This window comes from Labeo rohita, chromosome 5 (assembly GCF_022985175.1).
Source record: "Labeo rohita strain BAU-BD-2019 chromosome 5, IGBB_LRoh.1.0, whole genome shotgun sequence".
Classification (NCBI taxonomy): domain Eukaryota; kingdom Metazoa; phylum Chordata; class Actinopteri; order Cypriniformes; family Cyprinidae; genus Labeo; species Labeo rohita.
The window spans coordinates 21,302,649-21,322,539 of NC_066873.1; the positions used below are offsets into that span (position 1 = coordinate 21,302,649).

The 19,891-nt window shown below is 36.1% G+C and overlaps 1 protein-coding gene and 1 long non-coding RNA gene across 2 annotated transcripts; one reads left to right on the forward strand and one right to left on the reverse strand.

Annotated features, from left to right (window-relative positions):
- Positions 1–2,196: 2,196 nt before the first annotated feature.
- Positions 2,197–5,019, reverse strand: si:dkey-3h3.3 (uncharacterized protein LOC100144568 homolog). Its single transcript, XM_051110666.1, has 4 exons — positions 4,787–5,019; positions 3,700–4,575; positions 3,375–3,592; positions 2,197–3,241 (listed from the first exon to the last, which is right to left on the reverse strand). The coding sequence occupies exons 1-4, from the start codon at positions 4,808–4,810 to the stop codon at positions 3,172–3,174; spliced, it is 1,188 nt and encodes a 395-aa protein (XP_050966623.1). The 5' UTR covers positions 4,811–5,019; the 3' UTR covers positions 2,197–3,171.
- Positions 5,020–7,587: 2,568 nt separating this feature from the next.
- Positions 7,588–19,430, forward strand: LOC127165768 (uncharacterized). The gene is made up of 2 exons (XR_007827813.1): positions 7,588–8,060; positions 17,871–19,430. It is a non-coding gene; the product is annotated as an uncharacterized LOC127165768 (long non-coding RNA).
- The last annotated feature ends 461 nt before the right edge of the window (positions 19,431–19,891 follow it).

Consider the following 19,891-nt stretch of genomic DNA (forward strand, 5'->3'; position numbering starts at 1 on the left):
CTCACACTTGTGTGGTGTGACATTACTGTCAGATCCAGCAGTCGGCACAGCATCTTCAGTTTCAATCTTTCTGAAAATCCTGTTAAATTGTTCCTTATTTGTGAACAAATCCGTGGTAAAATGAAGAGAACAAAGGACTAAGTTCTTACTGGTGTGGTCTGGAACGTCATTAAAAATAGTTCATATACCCTTTCTTAAGGAAGGCAATGCAAAGGCTGTTTTTCCACAACTTGGCACTGTACAGCGTTGTTGTCTTTATCATTTGGTTTCTGCATAGACCTGCATTCGCCTCTCTCCTTATTTACACTACATGTGAATTGGTGGGCGGTGCTAAACAGGCAGTAATGTAGAAGCAGGCATTGATCTTCTGCAGAGGTGGTGTTTAGCATCATCATAAAGTAGTGGCCCATTCCACAACCTGTTGTTTTGGCAGATTGGCTTCAATATAAGCTGTTTTTAGACTAACCAGAAAGTTTTGAGTTCTGAAACTTGCAGGATGTAAGTAGCCTACTATAGTAGCCTACAATTACCTCTTATATGTCAAAATGTCAAGGGAATTTTGGTTTCTCAGTTCATGACCTTTAAAAGTTCAGGAATAAGTATTGTTATTGGTGATACTGGCTTGGATCTGTATTGAAACGAAAAAAAAAAGAGAGAAATATTTCCAATATTGCGACGTAACACAAATCCCATGCATGTGTACCTTAAATGCTGGGAGACATGAAAGAGGAATCAACTCGGTCTGCCGCGTTGTCTGAAACACGTCTCTATGCTTGTGTGCGCTTTGGGTGTGTGCAAGAACAGAGCGCAAGTAACAAATTGAGTTCTGTTTCATTTCTTCTTCTTCTGGTTTTAAATAGCTTGGTCTGGACCTGGTTCGTACTATCACGGATCAACTGCGATCTGTTTAAGCCCTAATAGATTATATGACAGACCAGAGCAGTCTTTTATTTACTAATTTAACATGAAATCATCAAATTGTTACTCCCTATCAATCGCATACAACGAAAGTACATAATTCTTCTACGGCCCGGTAGTGGGTCGCGACCTGGTGGTTGGGGACCTCTGCTGTAATCAAATGATTTTCCTCCATTGTGACCTACGGGCATCGTTGGACTCTGCTGTGCCTAAGTGAAATTTTACATATTGTGACCCAGGACCACAAAACTAGTCATAAGTGTCAATTTTACGAGATGTATTTAATCTGAAAGCGGAATAAATAAGCTTTCCATTGATGTATGGTTTGTTATGATAGGACAATATCTGGAATCTGAGAGTGCAAAAAAATCTAAATATTGAGAAAATCACCTTTAAAGTTGTCCAAATGAAGTTCTAAGCAATGCATCGCATTCAAAAATTAGGTTTTTATATATTTATTGTAGGAAATTTGCACAATATCTTCATGGAACATAATCGTTGCTAATATCTTAATGGTTTTTGGCTAAAAGAAAAATCGAAAATTTTGACCCATACAATGTATTTTTGGCTATTGCTTTAAATATACCCATGCTACTTAAGACTGGTTTTGTGGTCCAGGGTCACATATAAATTCTTATCTGACAAAACAGTTATGAAAATAGTAGCTTATGTTATCTCTTCAATTCAGGTTTGACTATAAATCAGACGTTTTGGTCTTTTTTTCTTTCTTCTGAAATCAAACTCTAAATGAAAGACTCAAATGCAAGAGTCTTTCCTTTTTGTTACAGCTGTGTAAACCCTGACCAGTGCACAACATCCAACACACAACTTCAAAATGACCGCTGACAGCATTAAGACAGTCAAATTAAGTTTATGAGGGAAAAAGCAGTGCATGGCAATTTTGCATTAAGTTTATTTCAAGTGTCTATCTTCTAAAGCACACATACAAATTATTACAGTGTTCCTATTGTTTCTTTTTCCCTCATACAATGTTGTTAATAATTTAACTGTAACTCTGTGAATCAATGCTAGAACACACTAATCATTGACTCAATTTGACCAAAGGTAAGGGCACTTGGCTCAGGTAAGTCATTGGTTATTATTATTTGTGTCATTCTGAGTATAAATGGTGGTTTTATATATTGTACATCAGTATTAATAACTGAAAAAAGGGTAAAAGAAACATTTGAATTTCATTTCACACTTTTGCATCTTTCAAGATAGTCAGAACACACTAATCAATTATAGGCTTGCAGGACAAGCTGTAAAATTTTATTTGAAGTTCTTTATTTTTTTTGGATAATAATACAAAGATTGAACCGATGCATAAAATATATAAAATACAAACAATGGATATATAAACATCCATTAAAAAATACTGTAATCAACCAAAATCAGAACAAAAGTAAACAATAAATGATCCAGATAAAAACCAGGTAATATTAAAAAGACAACGGGAATGATTTAGTGTTACTAAAATGAGTTGTTCTTGGTTTGATTAAAGTTTCTTATGAACACCAGTTGTTTCCACTCTGGTGACACTGAAGAGATCATTTTAGAGGTCGTTTTAACATTACAGACATTTATGTTTGTTCCTTCTGTTGCTGAGTTTCTATTATAACTTACTATACATTACATGACACTTCATTTTACTTCATCTAGTAGAAAATAACCACAATATATATTGCTGTAGACGTGATCCTCTATCGTACTGACATTAAACTATAAGGTTTACAGTAAAAACTACAAACATACTGCATACATAAGAATAATTGTAGATTGACTTAGCAAAACTGCAAAAGACATTAACCAAATGGTCAAACATGTCCATGTCTGAGTTTAGCTCCAGCCCCAATTAAACACACCTAAACCAGCTAATCAAGGCTTTACTAGGCATACTAGAAACCTCCAGGCAGATGTTGAGGCAAGCTGGAGCAAAAGTCTGCAGGACACCGGCCCTCCAGGACTGAGTTTGGACACCCCTGGTCGAGAGCAAGTTTATATAAAAAAAATAATGAAAAAGCAGTGCAGTGAGAATGCAAAAATGTTTAACGTTTAAATGACCTCTTACTATGTTTCTCTTACTCATACATCCTATACTGCGTTAAACATCAATAAGGCCTGTAAAAAGTGCCTTGCTTTGCTTTAGTGTTCATGAGACTGCCATATTACTTTATTCTTGTTCTTGTTTTATTATGACTGCTGGTTGTTATAATAGTGTCTGAATTGATTACAAGGTTCAGTTTTATGTAATCAGTAAATTCCTTTTGCTTTCAGTTCATCTTGTACTCGCTTCAGGTAGTCTGGATCTGGGTAGCCATAACTACAAAGAAAAATTACATCATTACAACACTTACAACGATAACTGTAGATTAAACAGAGCTAAAAATAAAAGGGCTTGTCTGAGGTTAGGTAATCACCAAAAAATGGTGACAACACCCAAACTGTCTACTTACTGGGTTGGTCCTCCATCACGAGACGTCTTATGGTGAATGTCATTCCAGGTCACCACATTGTTCTGTCCAGTGGTAGACGAGCGTCCAATGGTGAAAGTGAGTCGCTGCTTGAACGCCCTATCCAGAAGCTTCAGTACCTTGTTCCCCTCTTGTGTGTCAGGGAGGTAAGCTATGCGGGACGCACCCTGGTACGGCTTCCCTGGGTTTGGGTGTTCGTCCTGCAGAGTATGAGGTAATCAAAAGACAACATTTCAACTTAGAGGTGTAACTGATTGTTGTCATACAGAACGGAATGTCTTGCACTTCACTGCATTTGTAAACTCACCCCCTGTTGTCCACTTGGTATATAGTAGCTAATTACGATTGTTCCATATCTTTCATATCCAGGCAAAGAGGAGCAGTCCCTTGAGACATGCATGGTTCCTCCTTTTGGTTGCGTCCCTGTAAGATCGCCGTATATCTCTCCGCATATCGGACAAGCTGGTTTCAACTGGAAAGCTCTCTTCAAACAGTCTCTGCAAAATCTGTGCTTACATTTAGGCAAGGTTTCACATTCAGATGCCTTGAGTGGTTCCAAACAAATTGGACATGACTCCTCTTTGGCTTGGTCTACTGATTTCTGTTGTTTCACATTCTGCTTGTAAGGTGTGTCATTAACTTTTGTTTTATTTAGGGTTTGGTACTGGGAATATCTCCCGTTCAAAAGTGTCTCAAATCTTTCAAGGCTAATGAAGTTGCCAGTCAGTTGCACTTGCCTTCCATCTTTACGAGTGATTACTAGTTCTGGAAATTCTGCTTGGCAAAGTTCATGTATTCTTGTAACGTTATCGTACGTCCTATTTTGCAGCCCTGTTGCAATCTTTTGATATAATGTTATAAACTGTTCTCGTGCAAACTGTGCTTGAATGCTCTGAGGCAAAAAGGTCACATATCTGCCATTTCGCTTTATGATAACTGCATTCCTTTTTTTAATGATGTCCAGTTCCTTAAATTTAATTTTTTCAATGTAATCCATAACAACGTCATCAACCTTAACTGGTTCAACTACTAAGGGGTCACTTTGAATAAACATCTTCCTATACACATCTTCAGCCTCTTTAAATGACTTGTAGGCAACAGCATTCACATCTTCATCATTATGTTTCACAGTCTTGCTTAAACCTGATTTTTTTCGCTGGTGTAGTATCAGTTCAGTGAATATCTGCAATGAATTTGAAAATAATAATCATAGGTGAGTAATTAACAGGGTACCTGTTGTTTAAAAATCTGACTTTTGAAAGAACTGACTGACGTCACGCTTACGTCTAAAGACTTTAATAAACATTAGTACAAAAAAAAAGTATCCTGATATCCTTAAATGATAAAGAAAAATATCGCTGACACTTTTTTAGCATGACTGTTAGCAAACTCACCTCTGGTAGCGGGTTTATCGCCATCTCTACCGATGGCGTCCTTCAGTTGTCAGGGAAATAAAAACAAACACAAAACGACTCAAGAACTATGTATCGTAACCGTCAAGAAGTGCGTTTCAGAAAAAAAAAGTATGCATTTTCAAAAGAGATGTACAAGTTGAAGCCCTTTTTGTTTGGTCTAATGTCACTGTGTCACTCGCTACACTTAACAGTTTTTGAATGTAAACACTTCTCTTTAGTTTCACTTTTTTGAAACAGGAAGTCATGAGGATGCATATTGGGTTGCCAGATCTCATAAAAAAATCCAGCCCGAAGCCGAACCCAAACCCGCCCAAAATGAGTGAAAACAATTCTATTAAGTGTTTAATGTTATAAACACAGGGATTTCATATATTTGTAAAAATGAAATAGGCAATTCTACCCACTTAACACAATTTAAATGGGTCATGAACTGCCTTTTTTATTATTGTGTACTGTTTTGGCTTTAATATAAGCTGTTTTTAGAACAGTGAGAAAGTTCGGAAAGTTCCAGGATGTACAGGATTATAGTACATTGACCTCTATGTCAAAATATCAAGGGAATTTTGGTTTCTCAGTTCATGGCCCCTTTAAAAGATCAGTTCAGAAATGAGTATCGTTATCGGCGATACTGGCCTGGATCTGTATTGAAAATAAAATAAAATGTGCTGTCTATTTCCCATCTCAACGAGCCCCGTGTGCGTAAAGTGGGAGTAAACTACATGTGCTGCCAGGCGTTTAGAACCAAATCAAGCCCTGGAAGTATGTTAACGTTTTCCTGAGTCTACTGAAAAAGTTAAACAAAATACTCCAAAAAAGAGCCATTTTAAAAAACCAATAAGCACATAGTCCAGGGCTGTAATCCAAAAGTAGAGTAGGCCTACTTTAAATAAACTGCAACAAGTTACAGTGAAAATATATGCATCCCTCATTCAGTAGACACTCACTAATAATAAAGAAGAAAAATATTTACACCACAAGAGGGAGATAGAAGCCCTTTTAGATACAAAGACGTTTATAACATATGAGACCCTGGAACACAAAACCAGTCTTAAGTAGCACTTTGTAAGCAATAGCCAAAAATTATCGTTTTTTTCTTTTATGCCAAAAATCATTAGCATATTAAGTAAAGATCATGTTCCATGAAGATATTTTGTAAATTTCTTACTATAAATATATCAAAACATATTTTTTGATTAGTAATATGTATTGCTAAGACCTAAATTTGGACAACTTTAAAGGAGATTTTCTCAATATTTCGATTTTTCTTTTTTTGCACCCCCAAATTCCAGATTTTATATGTTCTACTCTCTTTCCCAGTGATCAAGCGATTTTCCTAATTTTGTGAACTAGGGCGTTGCTAGACTCTGCTGTGCCTGAGTAAAATTTGACATATACATTCTTATCTGACAAAAGTGATTACTAAATGGCTGACCTGAAAATACCTTTTCCTGTCAAATTTAGTTCACCTGTGATGGACTGTGCCCATCTGTCCAGGGTGTCCTGCGACCCTACATACGGAGGACAAGCAATCTGGAGAATAGCTAGACAGATGGATCACCATCCATCGCCACTCCCACCCTAACCCTATTCATATTTTATTTTAAAGGTGTCATTCCCCTACTGACAAGATGAAATATTCTCAGGTGTCCCAGAACGTGTCTATGAAATTTCAGCTCAAAACACCTCACAGATCATTTATTATTTAAATGCTACAAAAGCACTTTCCTAGGCATAAGCAACATTTTTAAAAAGAGAACCTGCTGAATTAGATGATCAGTTCTGTCAATGAACAACAGGATGTGCAATTTTCCTCAAAATATTTTTTTGGTCATCATATCCCTTCAGGTTGTGCAAACCAGCTAAATGTGCACTTAGCTCACCGTCCACAAACAAACACTTAGTAAGAGCTATTGTAAAAACAATGAAAGATGTTCTTGAGCATGATGCAGATAATATTGGAAAAATGGCATCATCAAACCTTTCAACAGCACTACCACAACACATTGTCGGAAACCCCTCCCCCTCAAAGACATATCATTAGGAACCCTCCTCTCTAGCAAAACATCATCTGAGAGGCCCACCAGCATCAAGGCATCGTTGGAGCCCACCTGCCTGCACAAGAATACCACCAGACCCCCGTGCCTAAATAATCAGTGTTTTTAAATGGATATAAAGAATAAAATCTAGCATTAAACCAATATTTAAAAAAATATTCCAAATGACAAAATTATCGCCACTCAAATGCAGCGTAGTACATTGTAATGTTTCCATGAATGTAATTAAAGCTACAAAAAAAATTTGAATACATGGGATTTTTGTCACTTCTTTTTCTAAATCAGCTTTTCTCGAGGGCTAGATGATACCTCCCTGGTGAAAAAAAACAGCATATGCTGGTAGGTATGTTTTGATGCTGGGATGCTGGTTAGGTATGTTTTGGTGCTGGTTTAAGCTGGTCCTTTGCTGGTTCATGCTGGTCCTTGACCAGCAACATGACCAGCAAAAACCAGCAAAGGACCAGCTTAAACCAGCATCAAAACATACCTACCAGCATATGCTGGTTTTTTCATCAGGGCTTCCAGAGAGCATGTTATGTTCATACTAGTACACAAGATGGCAGTAGAGTAGTTTACAATAACTTGACAAGAAAAGTCGTCTTCATTTTGCTTTATCGCTAGATGGCAGACGAGTTCGCGGTTGTGACAAACTAAAACACCCAATCTGCTTTTTAGTAATAAGGTTGCAGTTAGACTTTCATTTCGACAACACACATCAAGCAAATTCATGCCAAAATCGATTGTTACAACACCTTCTCTTAATGTTTTGCCTTTTTGACCAGGGGGAAATATAGCACTTACTACATGACACAGGCTGCTCACACGCAGACACAACTGTCACCCAAAACCCACATTTCTTCTGCACTGAGTCATTGCAGTTTGCGTTCATTTACATTAAAGTTAAGGCTGTAAATGGGCGGGAAAAAAAAAAATATATATATATATATTTCTATGCGCTACATGTTTTGTTTTTATGTTGGCGGTTGGTGGCTTTGAACGTCTGGCTAACATGAAATTCTTAAAGGGGACCCTAATTGGAGTGAGACTTCACCATTGAGATGCTCCTGTCGGATATCACACAATCGGCCACCTGCACATGACACAAATTATGTGTCCGTACAAGACGACTTGTCAACGACTGTTTGGGACATTTGTGAAAACAGGAGGACAGCCAGCCAAACCGACTCCCGTTTCTCACAGTATGTATGCCTGCCTCTAGAGAAAATAGAGATTTTGAATATGAGTTGGAAAACCTCTGCGTTTCTTCATCTTGCATCAATCTTCGAAATTTTGTTCGCTTATAATTTGTTTTTCTAAATTTTGTTTAAGACGCGCTTTTAGTTTTTTCTTATTTACTTCATGTTCTGCACTAAACTTTTTAAATTAAAATGACAAATAACGTAATCCTTTTTTTTAAGAGAGTGATAAATCTGTTTAGATATTATTGCAAAAAAAAATGTTTGACTATGTTGTGAAAAAAATGATAGATAATGTGTATTTTTTGCGCAGTCTGAAACAGTGATAGTAATGAGTAATGTAAATAGATATATTTTGACAGGGGACGCGACTCATTATTTAATCATAACAGATATCAATATTTCATAATAGGAATCTTTATTTTTTTCTTTAGAATTTCCATAAAAATCGTTTGTAATCATTCTTTAAACATATTTATTTAAATAATTTTAAACATGAAAAATGAAAGTAAATACAAATAACCTACCTGGAGGCACGGCTTTACTGAGCGCGCGTAAATAGACTAATATTATAATAGGGTGGAATATGTTGTGAAAGCTAAATAATAATATTTTGAAGTTAGCAGGACACCCAAAGAACAGTTAATATTAAGGCTGATACTGTCAGAATAGCTATTACATAAATGTGCATAGTCTATTATAGTATTTTGTGCCGCTCAGGATTTAAGTTTGAAGTGTACTTGTATAACTAATATACTAATAATTACTTTTGTTAGTTAAATATTAACTAATAAACTGGAAATAGTAAAATGAAATAGTAGTAGCCTAATAATAATATTATGAAATAATATTAGCTGTTGTTAATATATTAACAACTACAACAATAGCCTAATACTAATAATATTAAAATTAATTGTATACATTTATGTTTAGCAGGTTTAGAATATTCGGTAGAATATTCAGAATTGTTGTTGTTTTGTTTTTTTGTATATATTGTGCGACTGTTTGCACAAGAAAAGGAACATGTTCTGTTCCATTTGAATCATTATTTACATTCGTCTTGACATGCTGGCAGATTTATGTTTCCCTCATATCGATTTGCGCAAAATGCTGGAAATCTCTGCGTTGCTAAAAGCAAGAAGCTGAGTCTGCAAACGCATGTATCACGGCGAAAAATATCAAGCAGTGCCCCGGTCCAAGCACATCTATAGCCCCGACAGAACAAGTATCACTGCCAGTCCTCAGATAGCACGGATCCCAAAGAGGCCACCAGTGTGGATTTAATAGCAGTGAAAGTATTATGTGGAATCGGATTGAGGGAGATCTAGACATCTGTCAAAAGCAGCCAATAGAATGTACATTAGTAATATTGAACCAAGAAAGACGTCGGCAGATCGGGGGAGGATTAAGTACAATTCATAATCTGATCACGAAAACTCGGCTGCTTGAAAGCATCCAGGCGGCCACAATGCGTAAAGGGGCACAGATCAAGATGCCCTTCTGCGTTAGATTCACAACCCAGCAGAAATGTTAGCACAGACTGTCAGACTGTCGCCTAGCTCCTTCAACCATTTAATATTGTAAACTACATAAAATAAACGTTACTTTTCATGCATGCATAGTAAAATGTTCTTTTCAAAATAAAACGTTTTTCAAAAGAACAAGTTAATCGTATTATTCTTAACACTAATTCCTTTCTAAAAGAAAAACATTTATTTATTACTTATATTACATATTATTAAATAGAGTCTCAGAAACTAAATTTTCAATTTTTGCAAATGTGCAATAGTATCTTTCCATAGAAAGTCCACAGTGACCTCCTGATGCCATAGAGCTCACAGCAGACTAAATATTGGTGACAGACAATGGACACTATAAGCAGGATAGACAACAGACAGCAAAAAGGGACAGCTAATCTGATCTAAATATGACAGGGGCAGCGGGTGATGGGATGGGGTTGGGTGGGGGTGAAGGGGGGGCTTAATTATGTTGTTGTTTTGCCTTGCTGTTTTTTTTTGTTTTTCGAAAACCCTTTATATGAAAAAGAGGTCCATGAGAATAATTGAGATAATTATACATATTTATGTGTTTGGGTTTTCTTCTGAAGTCAGCCAAATACACCCCATGCACACGCTCTGTTATTAAAGATTCTGTTGTTACTCCTACTTTAACCAAAAATGCATTAATTTTTTGGACAATGTTATAAGCTACAAGGGCTTGCTTAGTGTGAGTTTTTATTTTCTTAATTATCACAAACACTTAATGCAGTAAGGTAAAGAAAAATGTTTTTGAACCACCAGATTCCTGCTAGTGTTGTGATGGTTGGCTAATAGAAATGTATGTAACACATGCTTGCTAATATGTTTCCTTTTTTCTTAAGAAATCATAATAAACCACCCACTGTTTTGCATTACAGAATATCTTTATAGAATAATTACCATCGTAACCATCACTATTTTGAATAGCATCTCAGACATGCGCTTTGCTCTTTCAATTTTAACGTGCCATTTGTCCAAACAGTCTACATGTTTAGATTCAGATCACAGCCGTGAGAAATTTATAGATGTATGCTGTACATTTTAAGCCGATGAGGACAAGTGTTGCCTTGTATTTAGTAAACTAAAGAAGAGATTCAATGCCTATTAAATCCCAGAGAAGTAGCCTTGAGTTTAGGTGAATCCATCTATATGCTTTTTACCTTGGGAATGGTCTGAAACATTGTTCAGTGACAGGAACCATTTTCACTGTCAGCCTGTAATGTGACTGTCAGGCTTAGCATTGCTATCTCTCTATCTTAGGGTGTCTATATAATTTGATCCCCAAAGATGAAATATGGTAGATTCCCATAATTTCCATACTTGTATAAGAATCGTACATTTTCAGCCCCCACCTTCATGTGTCAAATTACAATGCAAATAGTGACAGTTTCTTAAAGCTGATATGATGAATAGAAGATGCGTGTGCCTGGGAAAGAGAGAAAAAATTGCAGTAGGTTTGAATGTCGATCACCTGAGAATGACCCCTAAGTCTCTTTTGTGTGCTGTGGGTACAATACCTCTCAGAACGCTTGGTCTTCAGAGAACCTTACATGCATTTTCTTGTTTGCATCTATACAGCCAAAGCATTTCACACAATGGGCTTAACAAAATATGAATGCCAGCGAGGTCATCACTGAATGATACAGTCATATCTTTACACAAAAATATACACAAAAACATCCTAAATATCTCCTCCCTCCAAAACAGGACAAAAATATGATTAAAAATTAAAAAGAAAGTGAATGAGACATAGCACATTGAAATATGTGACCTTCTTTCTTTATTTATTTATTTTATTTTATTTTATTTTTTTGATGTATGGTTTATACAACTATTTAAAAATCTGGAATCTGAGGGTGCAAAAAAATCTAAATATTGAGAAAAATGCCTTTAAAGTTGTCCAAATGAAGTACTAGCAATGCATATTACTAAACAAAAATTACGTTTCGATGTATTTACAGTAGGAAATTTACAAAATATCTTCATGGAACGTTTACTTAATATCTTAATGATTTTTGGCATAAAAGAAAAATTGATTATTTTGACCCATACAGTGTTGGCTATTGCTACAAATATACCCGTGCTACTTACGACTAGTTTTGTGGTCCAGGGTCACATATATTGTGAGAGGGAAGGAGTTTTTGAAAACCAAACATTTTTACCTCAGTAAATAAAATTATACACTATATCATAAACAAAAGGGAGACATTGCTTGATGACCGTAGCTCATCTTATGAATTTTGGATATTGATTATGTCTGAAACAGCTTGAGCAAACATGTCTCCTAAGTGTCAGAGAAAGGCTAACCCTTCTCCTTTGGATAATTAGTTGACTTGATTATTATTCATACAGATTAATTGATTGCACTTGAGGCTGAGGATAAATAAACAACATTAGACTTTATAACTTATTGTTTAGTTGACTAAACGGTTTAGAGCAGAATTGTTTATACTTTTGAAAAGCTGTGCTTTAATTAGTGATTATGGCTTTTTGATTATGCAACAGACACAGTTAAAAGTTTTTAATAACATTAAATAAATAGATGTGAATATATAAACAGATACATACATAAACAGAACAAATCTGCACTTTGCATATGTGTTAAATGGAGATGATCTCAAATGTAAGTCTCAAGTTCAACAAAGTTGTGCAGCTTCTTTTAAATTGAGTTCAAATGAGCTCATTCAAAACTGAAAATGTGAGAATAACACTAAAAGGTTATAGTCCTCGAATGTCCGGTGTGCCTTAATCTTATGCATTTGCATTTGTCGAGAGCATTCCTCTCATTTGATTCAAAATCAGACCATCAGACTAAGTAGAAAATTCAAAGTGAAAATGGCTGAGGCAGTTGGAAATGGTGTTTGGTTAATGCAGAAGCGCTATTACTGCTGGGGTAATTATGTATATGTGCGCAGGACTGTTGAATCTGAAATGTCAAATGCAACACTGAATGATAGTGCTGGGCTTTTACTGATATGTTCTTAATATCTCACACTTCTCACAACTGTGGACGTCTGTCTTTTATATCTATATCATCACATCAATAAAAGTTACTGTTTCTTAAGATAAACGTATCATTTATATTGAATATTTGACATTATTATGTCATATTAGCGTTTTGAACTATTTATTATTTAATTAACTGTTTTAACATTTTGCATTGCTCTTTTAGAAATAAAGACAAATGTTTATTTGAGGTGGGCTGCGTAACAGAAATGCCACCCTGTGCCAAAAGTAATTTATTTACTGAATAACATATGTACAGTATGTCTTATATGTCTTATATCAATAACAAACAACAGTATTAAGGCTATATCAGACTAATGGAAGGCAATACGTTTAAGCAGGCGAGCATGCTGCTGTCTAGTCTCAAAGCCATGTCAACCAGCAGATGAAAGCAACAGCTGGATGTGAGACATAACAACTGGCTATAAGAGGAGTGATGGGAATGAACACTGTCTTGATCCTCTCATATGGCTTGTGAGGGTTTGGAGGTGCTCTACAGCTCAGTTCTTTTTGCTTTAGAGGCTTTTTAAATAAATTTATACTGTGTTTATTCATTTATTGTCCCAAAATACAAAAAAGCAGTTGTGTTTTTTTTTTTCAACAGCACCATAAACACATTAATTCAGCTAGTCAAACCAAAAATCATTCAGACACCAGATATAATTTTTGAAGTATTTTTTACTAGTAGGTGCAGGACATTATAGTTCATTATGTAAGTGAGGATAGCAAAACAAACTGTGACATATTATACCCAAAAATATATCTTCAAACACTGGACTACCAGTAAAAATGATAAAAATTTAGGTCCAAAAATTTGATTTGACACTTTGACCTGACCATGTTTTGTTATACCTTTCTATCAAATTTATCTGACATTATTAAGATGAATTTGTTCTGACACAATTTAACAAATAAACTGAAATTTTACATTTTGGTTTGACTATTTAATTTAACTCTTTTAGAAAAGTTAAAAAACTGAAATTGTGTCATTATTAGCTTGCCCTCCAAACATGCTCTATTTTTCTGTGGTTCATCATGGATGTTTTGAAACATCTTTAGGCATATCTTTTCCAAATAACAGGAAAAGGTGTCCAAGTCTTTTAAAGCAATATGATAGATTTGTATCTTTTTGTGTGTGTGTTTTTTTAAATCTTAAAAATCACCAGGATTTGGGGTTGGAGTGAAGAAAATAATGACAGAGTGTTCATTTTTGGCTGAACTATCTCTTTAAAAGACAATGAAATCCTGATAGATTAGTCAAAGTTTAATCTACGTCCAGTAACTTGGTGCCTGGTGAATGTTTTTTGTCTGAGCGCAGCTTGATAAAGAACAGACATCCTCCTGTTGGGGAAAAAAGGACTCGCTCCTCACCCTTGGCTTCTAACGCCATGTTCGAAAAACTTAAAGCAATTGCTTTAAGGTGCTGAAATGACATGCTGACAAATGTTATGTTTAGACTAATAGTTAAGACGGCCTGTAAGGGGAGCTGTGCATGTCCCTCTGAGTATGCTGGAGACAAACTTACAAATGGACTTTCCCCCGATGACAGCTTTTAAGTAAAGTCTACATCAGTAAGACCGCAGATAGTCTCCATAGTAACTTCCACAAATGAAACACCTGAAAATAGTGAAAGATTACTGGGGGCCTCTTCCTCTATTTCTGCTTTTAAAGTGAATTAAATTAATGACAGCCTGCACAGGAAGTCTTGGGAAACTTTTCCAATTCTCTCTGCAGTGGTTTATAAAATGCTTTATGAGAACATGCAGGATGCCAGCGTGTTTAAGAATGGCTGCAGGAGAGAACAACATGGACTGAGCAATATGAACAATATGGAACTATGGCTAGTGGCATAAAAAACAACGTTGTTTTTATATTTGTTTATGCTTTATGGTTTTATGGGTGACCTGAACAATACTAAACAATATTAACGTTACATCTAACTGTAGTGTGCAGATATAAATAACAAATATCCGACGGTGTACAGTAGTTCTTTTCCCCATTTCTTGAAAGTAAAACACATGCTTGCTTCTCAAATTTGCATTTGATGAGCATTTTAAACAGCACATACATCAAATCTTTCCTGCTCCTCCACCACCACAATATGATGACATGGTGACACGTTCTCTCTCCCAACTCGTCACATATTGACGCTTGGTCAGGACCCTTTGGCGTCGCTTTCAGATGCTCAGGGTACCCCTTTAGCGTCACTTTGGGATGTGCAGGGTCCTCCATTGATTTCAATTGATTGCCTTTATTTAATGGTTTGCATGCATACATTTATACTTTCATTGGAGCACCTAACCCCAACCCCTACCCTAAACGTACCCACTTCTGAACAATATAAAACACGTAACAGGCAAATATAAGTACAGCCATAGGTATTTATTGCAGAAACTGACCGTAAACAAGCAGTATAAAAGCATTACAAACAAGTCATGTTGCATTCCGAGTCTTCTAAAGCAATAAAATATCTTTATGCGAAGAAGAGGGTAAAACATAAGGTTTAAATCGCTGTACCCTGGTGAAAAAAACAGCATATGCTGGTAGCCATGTTTTGATGCTGGGATGCTGGTTAGGTATGTTTTGGTGCTGGTTTAAGCTGGTCCTTTGCTGGTTTATGCTGGTCCTTAGCTGGTTTATTCTGGTCCTTTGCTGGTTTATGCTCGTCCTTGACCAGCAACATGACCAGCAAAAACCAGCAAAGGACCAGCATAAACCAGCAAACGACCACCTTAAACCACCATCAAAACATACCTACCAGCATATGCTGGTTTTTTCACCAGGGTAAATGATCCCGCTCCGTTAACGCTCTTACATTTAATTCAAAAAGATACTCCCGAACATTGGCATTACGCAATCGGTCACGACACAGGCATTTTACAACCAAGGCTGACCTAACGCTTCTTCTGGCAGCATTTTTTTAATTTACGCACAAACAAACTGAGCTTTACGTCGGATAGAGATGGCGATCACATCTATTCCTCTCACGAATCAATAATTTTGCCTCGGAATACTTGGAATATTAATACTTTTTGAATAAATTATGACTGTAGTTGTATCTGCCTGTTATATCTTGTGTTTTATTGACAAATGGTAGGTTTAGGGGCAGGAGTTACATGCTTGTAAATGTGTAAATAATGTAATGTAAATAAAACAGTTGTGACTGTTTACATTGAAAAATCACACCCCAACATATATACAATATTATAATATATACAATATTATTACCCAATATATAATTTAATAATATAAAATTCCCAGTGCCTTTTGCGTCAGCATTATGACGCCAAGGGTTTCTTTTTTAAAGCAATGAAGTACCCTGCACGTCGAAAAATTACGCTAAAGGGGTGCATCAAAAAGTGACGCCAAAGGGTCCTGACCAAGCGTCAATATGTGACGAGTTGGGAGCGAGAATGTGTTGCTTATTAATATCCTACTGAATTATTAGAAATTACAAGTGTTTGTAGAAATACTGTAGAAAGGTGGAGGAAACCCAGCTTTTCACCAGACAGCGGTATATAATACCTTTCACAGGTAGTTTATAGTCTATTACTAGGAATGTCTTCTGCAAATGATGCATGAGGCATTAAATCAGGATCTCTGCATGCATGTCAAATGAAATACTTTCTAACAATTGCTGGTATAAAAAAAACGGACACCTTTACTGTACAAATGTATGGATGAATATATAACCTTGAAAAAAAAAACTTACTTCTGTCAAAATGCCAGAAGCTTCAAGGTGCAGCTGAAGAGAGTTACTAATACTGCAGCTGATGTTGTTTTTTCATAAGTGGGTTAAAAGGCTTCCTGCCATGCAGAGACCCTTGTTTGTTTGTCAGGTCTCATCAGCACAAACTCAGAGAGAGACTGACATGTCCCTGACCACTCGTGCAGCTCGATAAATACCTAAAAATTATAGTGTTTCTGTGTTTATGTCTCCGGGAGGATGTATATATAATTTTTTAGGAGGTCGTATTATATTGGCAATTGCAAATCAACATTCTTAAAGGGATAGATTGCCCAAAAATGAACATTTTGTCATTAATTACTCACTCTCATGTCATTCTAAACCTGTAAGACCTTCATTCATTTTCAGAACACAAATTAAGATATTTTTTTGAAGTCCAAGAGCTTTCTAACCCTGCATAGACAGAACACGTATGCGTCATGGAACTCGCGTCAAAGACACGGAAGAGAAGCAATTGTTGAATAACTTTGTTATTTTTGTTTTCTTTGCACACAAAAAGTACTGTTGTAGCTTCATACCATTACGGTTGAATCACTGATGTCACATGGACTATTTTAATGATGTCCTTACTACCTTTTTGGACCTTAAATGTCATAGTTGTGCTGCTGTTTATGCAGGGTCAGAAAGCTCTCAGATTTCATAAAAAATATCTTAATTTGTGTTCTGAAGATAAACGAAGGTCTTACGAGTTTGGAATGACATGAAGGTGAGTAATAATGACAGAGTTTTCTTTTTTGGCTGAACTGTTCCTTTAAATTTCTCTTAACAGAAAGAAAAATGCGTGGTGATTAATCGTACCTTTTTGGGTTATATTTTGCGTGATAAAGACAACCCCATGAAAGATCATGGTTTTCTAATATTTGAATTCATAATTAACAGCAGCACACCCAAAGCAGGTGAATAACATCATGCTTTCAAAGCGACTCAACAAAAACTGTATACATGCAGCAAACACTCATGCCAATCAAAAATTCTAAATCCATTAGCAACCTCGTGGCCCACTACATAATGAAAACACACGCTCACTTTTGCCAGAGTCAGATAAAAACACCACTTCAAGTCTCTCGGGACAAGAAGAGCCATTTCATGTCTGCATGAAAAGCAGCATTGTGGACGTTTGAAATTATTCTTTAATTAAGAGATATTATGTGTGACACACATTGGGATATTTCCATAAGCACCATTGTGGATGGGTGTAAACCAAACTGTGCTTGAGCGAGCGCATTGCAATTACTGTGAAGGTTAGGTGTAGCGCAGGGGGGTCAGCATCATGGCTGGCTTTCTTTTCAGACCAGCACTTTAGATGAACTGTTGCCATGATCTGAATTGCAATTAAAAGCAAGGCCTTAAATCACAATGCATCACAGTGTTGTACTTCCTCCGCTGGCACAATAGTTGTGCAACTGTTATGCTATTATGCGTAAAATGTATTAGAATATCATTATGAAGTTCCCTCGACTATTAGAAGTGCTTCACGGGAACATGAATGTTCTTGTAACACAATCAATTTGTTTCATGCAGGAAGAAAGTGAACATGCTCAGAGTCCCTCAAGGTGCTAACTGAACACGAGTCTTTTCCAGGGCAGCACCTGGAGACTCCGTATCCAGCGTTTGTGACACGCTGTTGCCCATGGCTGCCTTCCAGCAGTGCTTCTTCAGGGATCCGAGCATGTAGAACAGGAGCTGGAACAACCGCCCGGAATCTTCAGCCACGCGCCGCTTGAAAGTTTAATGGTGACACGAGGAACGAGACGTCCAGATGTGAACAGGGAATACCTCTGTGATACGGACAGCAATCCCACCTCCTGCGAGTGTTGTACGAAACACTCAGGAGCGTTGAATTACGTGTGCATGCATTAGCAGGGGTGTGTGGCAGAACATAGGGAGCAATGACTGCTTGAGTTAATTTCTCTTACTTTTTTTGTATTGTTTTGCCAGATGACAAGTTTCATACCATCTGCTTCCTTTCCCCTGTTAATAAGTTTGCCCAGCCAGCTGAGTGCCCACTCAATTATTTAGTACGGCAGGGCCGCTGTCAGATCCACACTTCCATGTCCATCTCACCGAGATGCAGCACAGAATTGCTCGCAAGAACTTTAAAGGATGATTTTCATACTCTTGGAAGATTTGATGTCACAACACAAGCACAAAAATGAACATACTGGAATTCACCAATGTGATTTAAACCAAATGGATCCAAACCAAATGGATCCAAAATGGTCTTGGTTTACAAATTACAACGTGGTGGAAATTTCTTCCAGTGTCAATGAAATCGTAAATTGGGAGGAAAAATAGTACGTTAAAGAGATAGATAAAATGTACATGTAAACAACAAAAAAATAAACATATCTTATGGTCTCTCATTCTATTTGTAAAACTTTGTGTAACCATTGTATCACGTTATTTTTAATATTTAAGAGATGTCATAACAACAATGCATGTATATTTAGAAATATGATCATAAGCAAAAAATAAAACACCAACAAAATCCCCCATTCCCCATTTAACTGTTCAGTAGTACTTACTGATTGTCTTCATCCACTTTACCTGTCATATCTTAGATGAGCTGCAAAGACAGTTACATTTTAGAATTCATCAACAAGTTTAACAACATTATAAACATGCTTTTATACAGTAGTTGCATGAAAATACGAATATGTAAGAATGGGTCATTCTATGGAAATGTCTATTTTGTCTCTAGCCTTTACAGAAATATTACACTTGAAAGCACTTTAGGGTTGCAATTTCTTTATGTTTTAAAATGAAACGATATGTTATTTGAACAAATTACACCTTCTTGAGCTATCAATTTGTTTTTTAATTCATTATTTTTAATTCCAAGCATCACAAAACTGCTTGTCCCTGCAGCGATGCACAGAGGGAAAGTGCTTTATTTTGAGGTTTTTCTACCATTTAAAATACAATAATGTATTCATAACTATCAAATATATGACGTAAATGGTATAAAACATAAAATGAATAAATATACAATATAAAATAAAAGTAGTGGCTGGAATTGTGTCACTGGTGTTACTGTTTAACAAAATCATTTATTTTGAAATAAAACTCTCACTGATGACATCACTTGACTGCTGTCTTCCTATTTCCTGAAGATCCATGAAGAAAGGCCTATGTTAAGTCCACTGTCTCTTTTCAGTTATCAGAAATTTTCTCATTTATCTCACGATTTCATATGAAGCTTTTAATTGAAGTCACTGGTATGACCTGCTTTATTGTTAGGGAACTGTAAAAAACTAGAATACAAATGGATTAAACTACTTAATTTAGTGACTATGCTATGACTGACAACATGTGATTTGATACCTTGCAGCAGCCACTTTGTAAAATGCATTTTTCATGAAAATTGTCACTGGTGTTACTGTCACTGGTGTTACCTTCCTTATGGGTAAATAAATGCACAAAAAAGATTTAAAAAAAAAAATCATTAAGCTGTCATTTATGTGTATTCATAAAATCAAAGGTAATCTAATAATGTGGTCTATGTTTAAATGTTAGAAAAAGAAATACATTTTAAGACATCT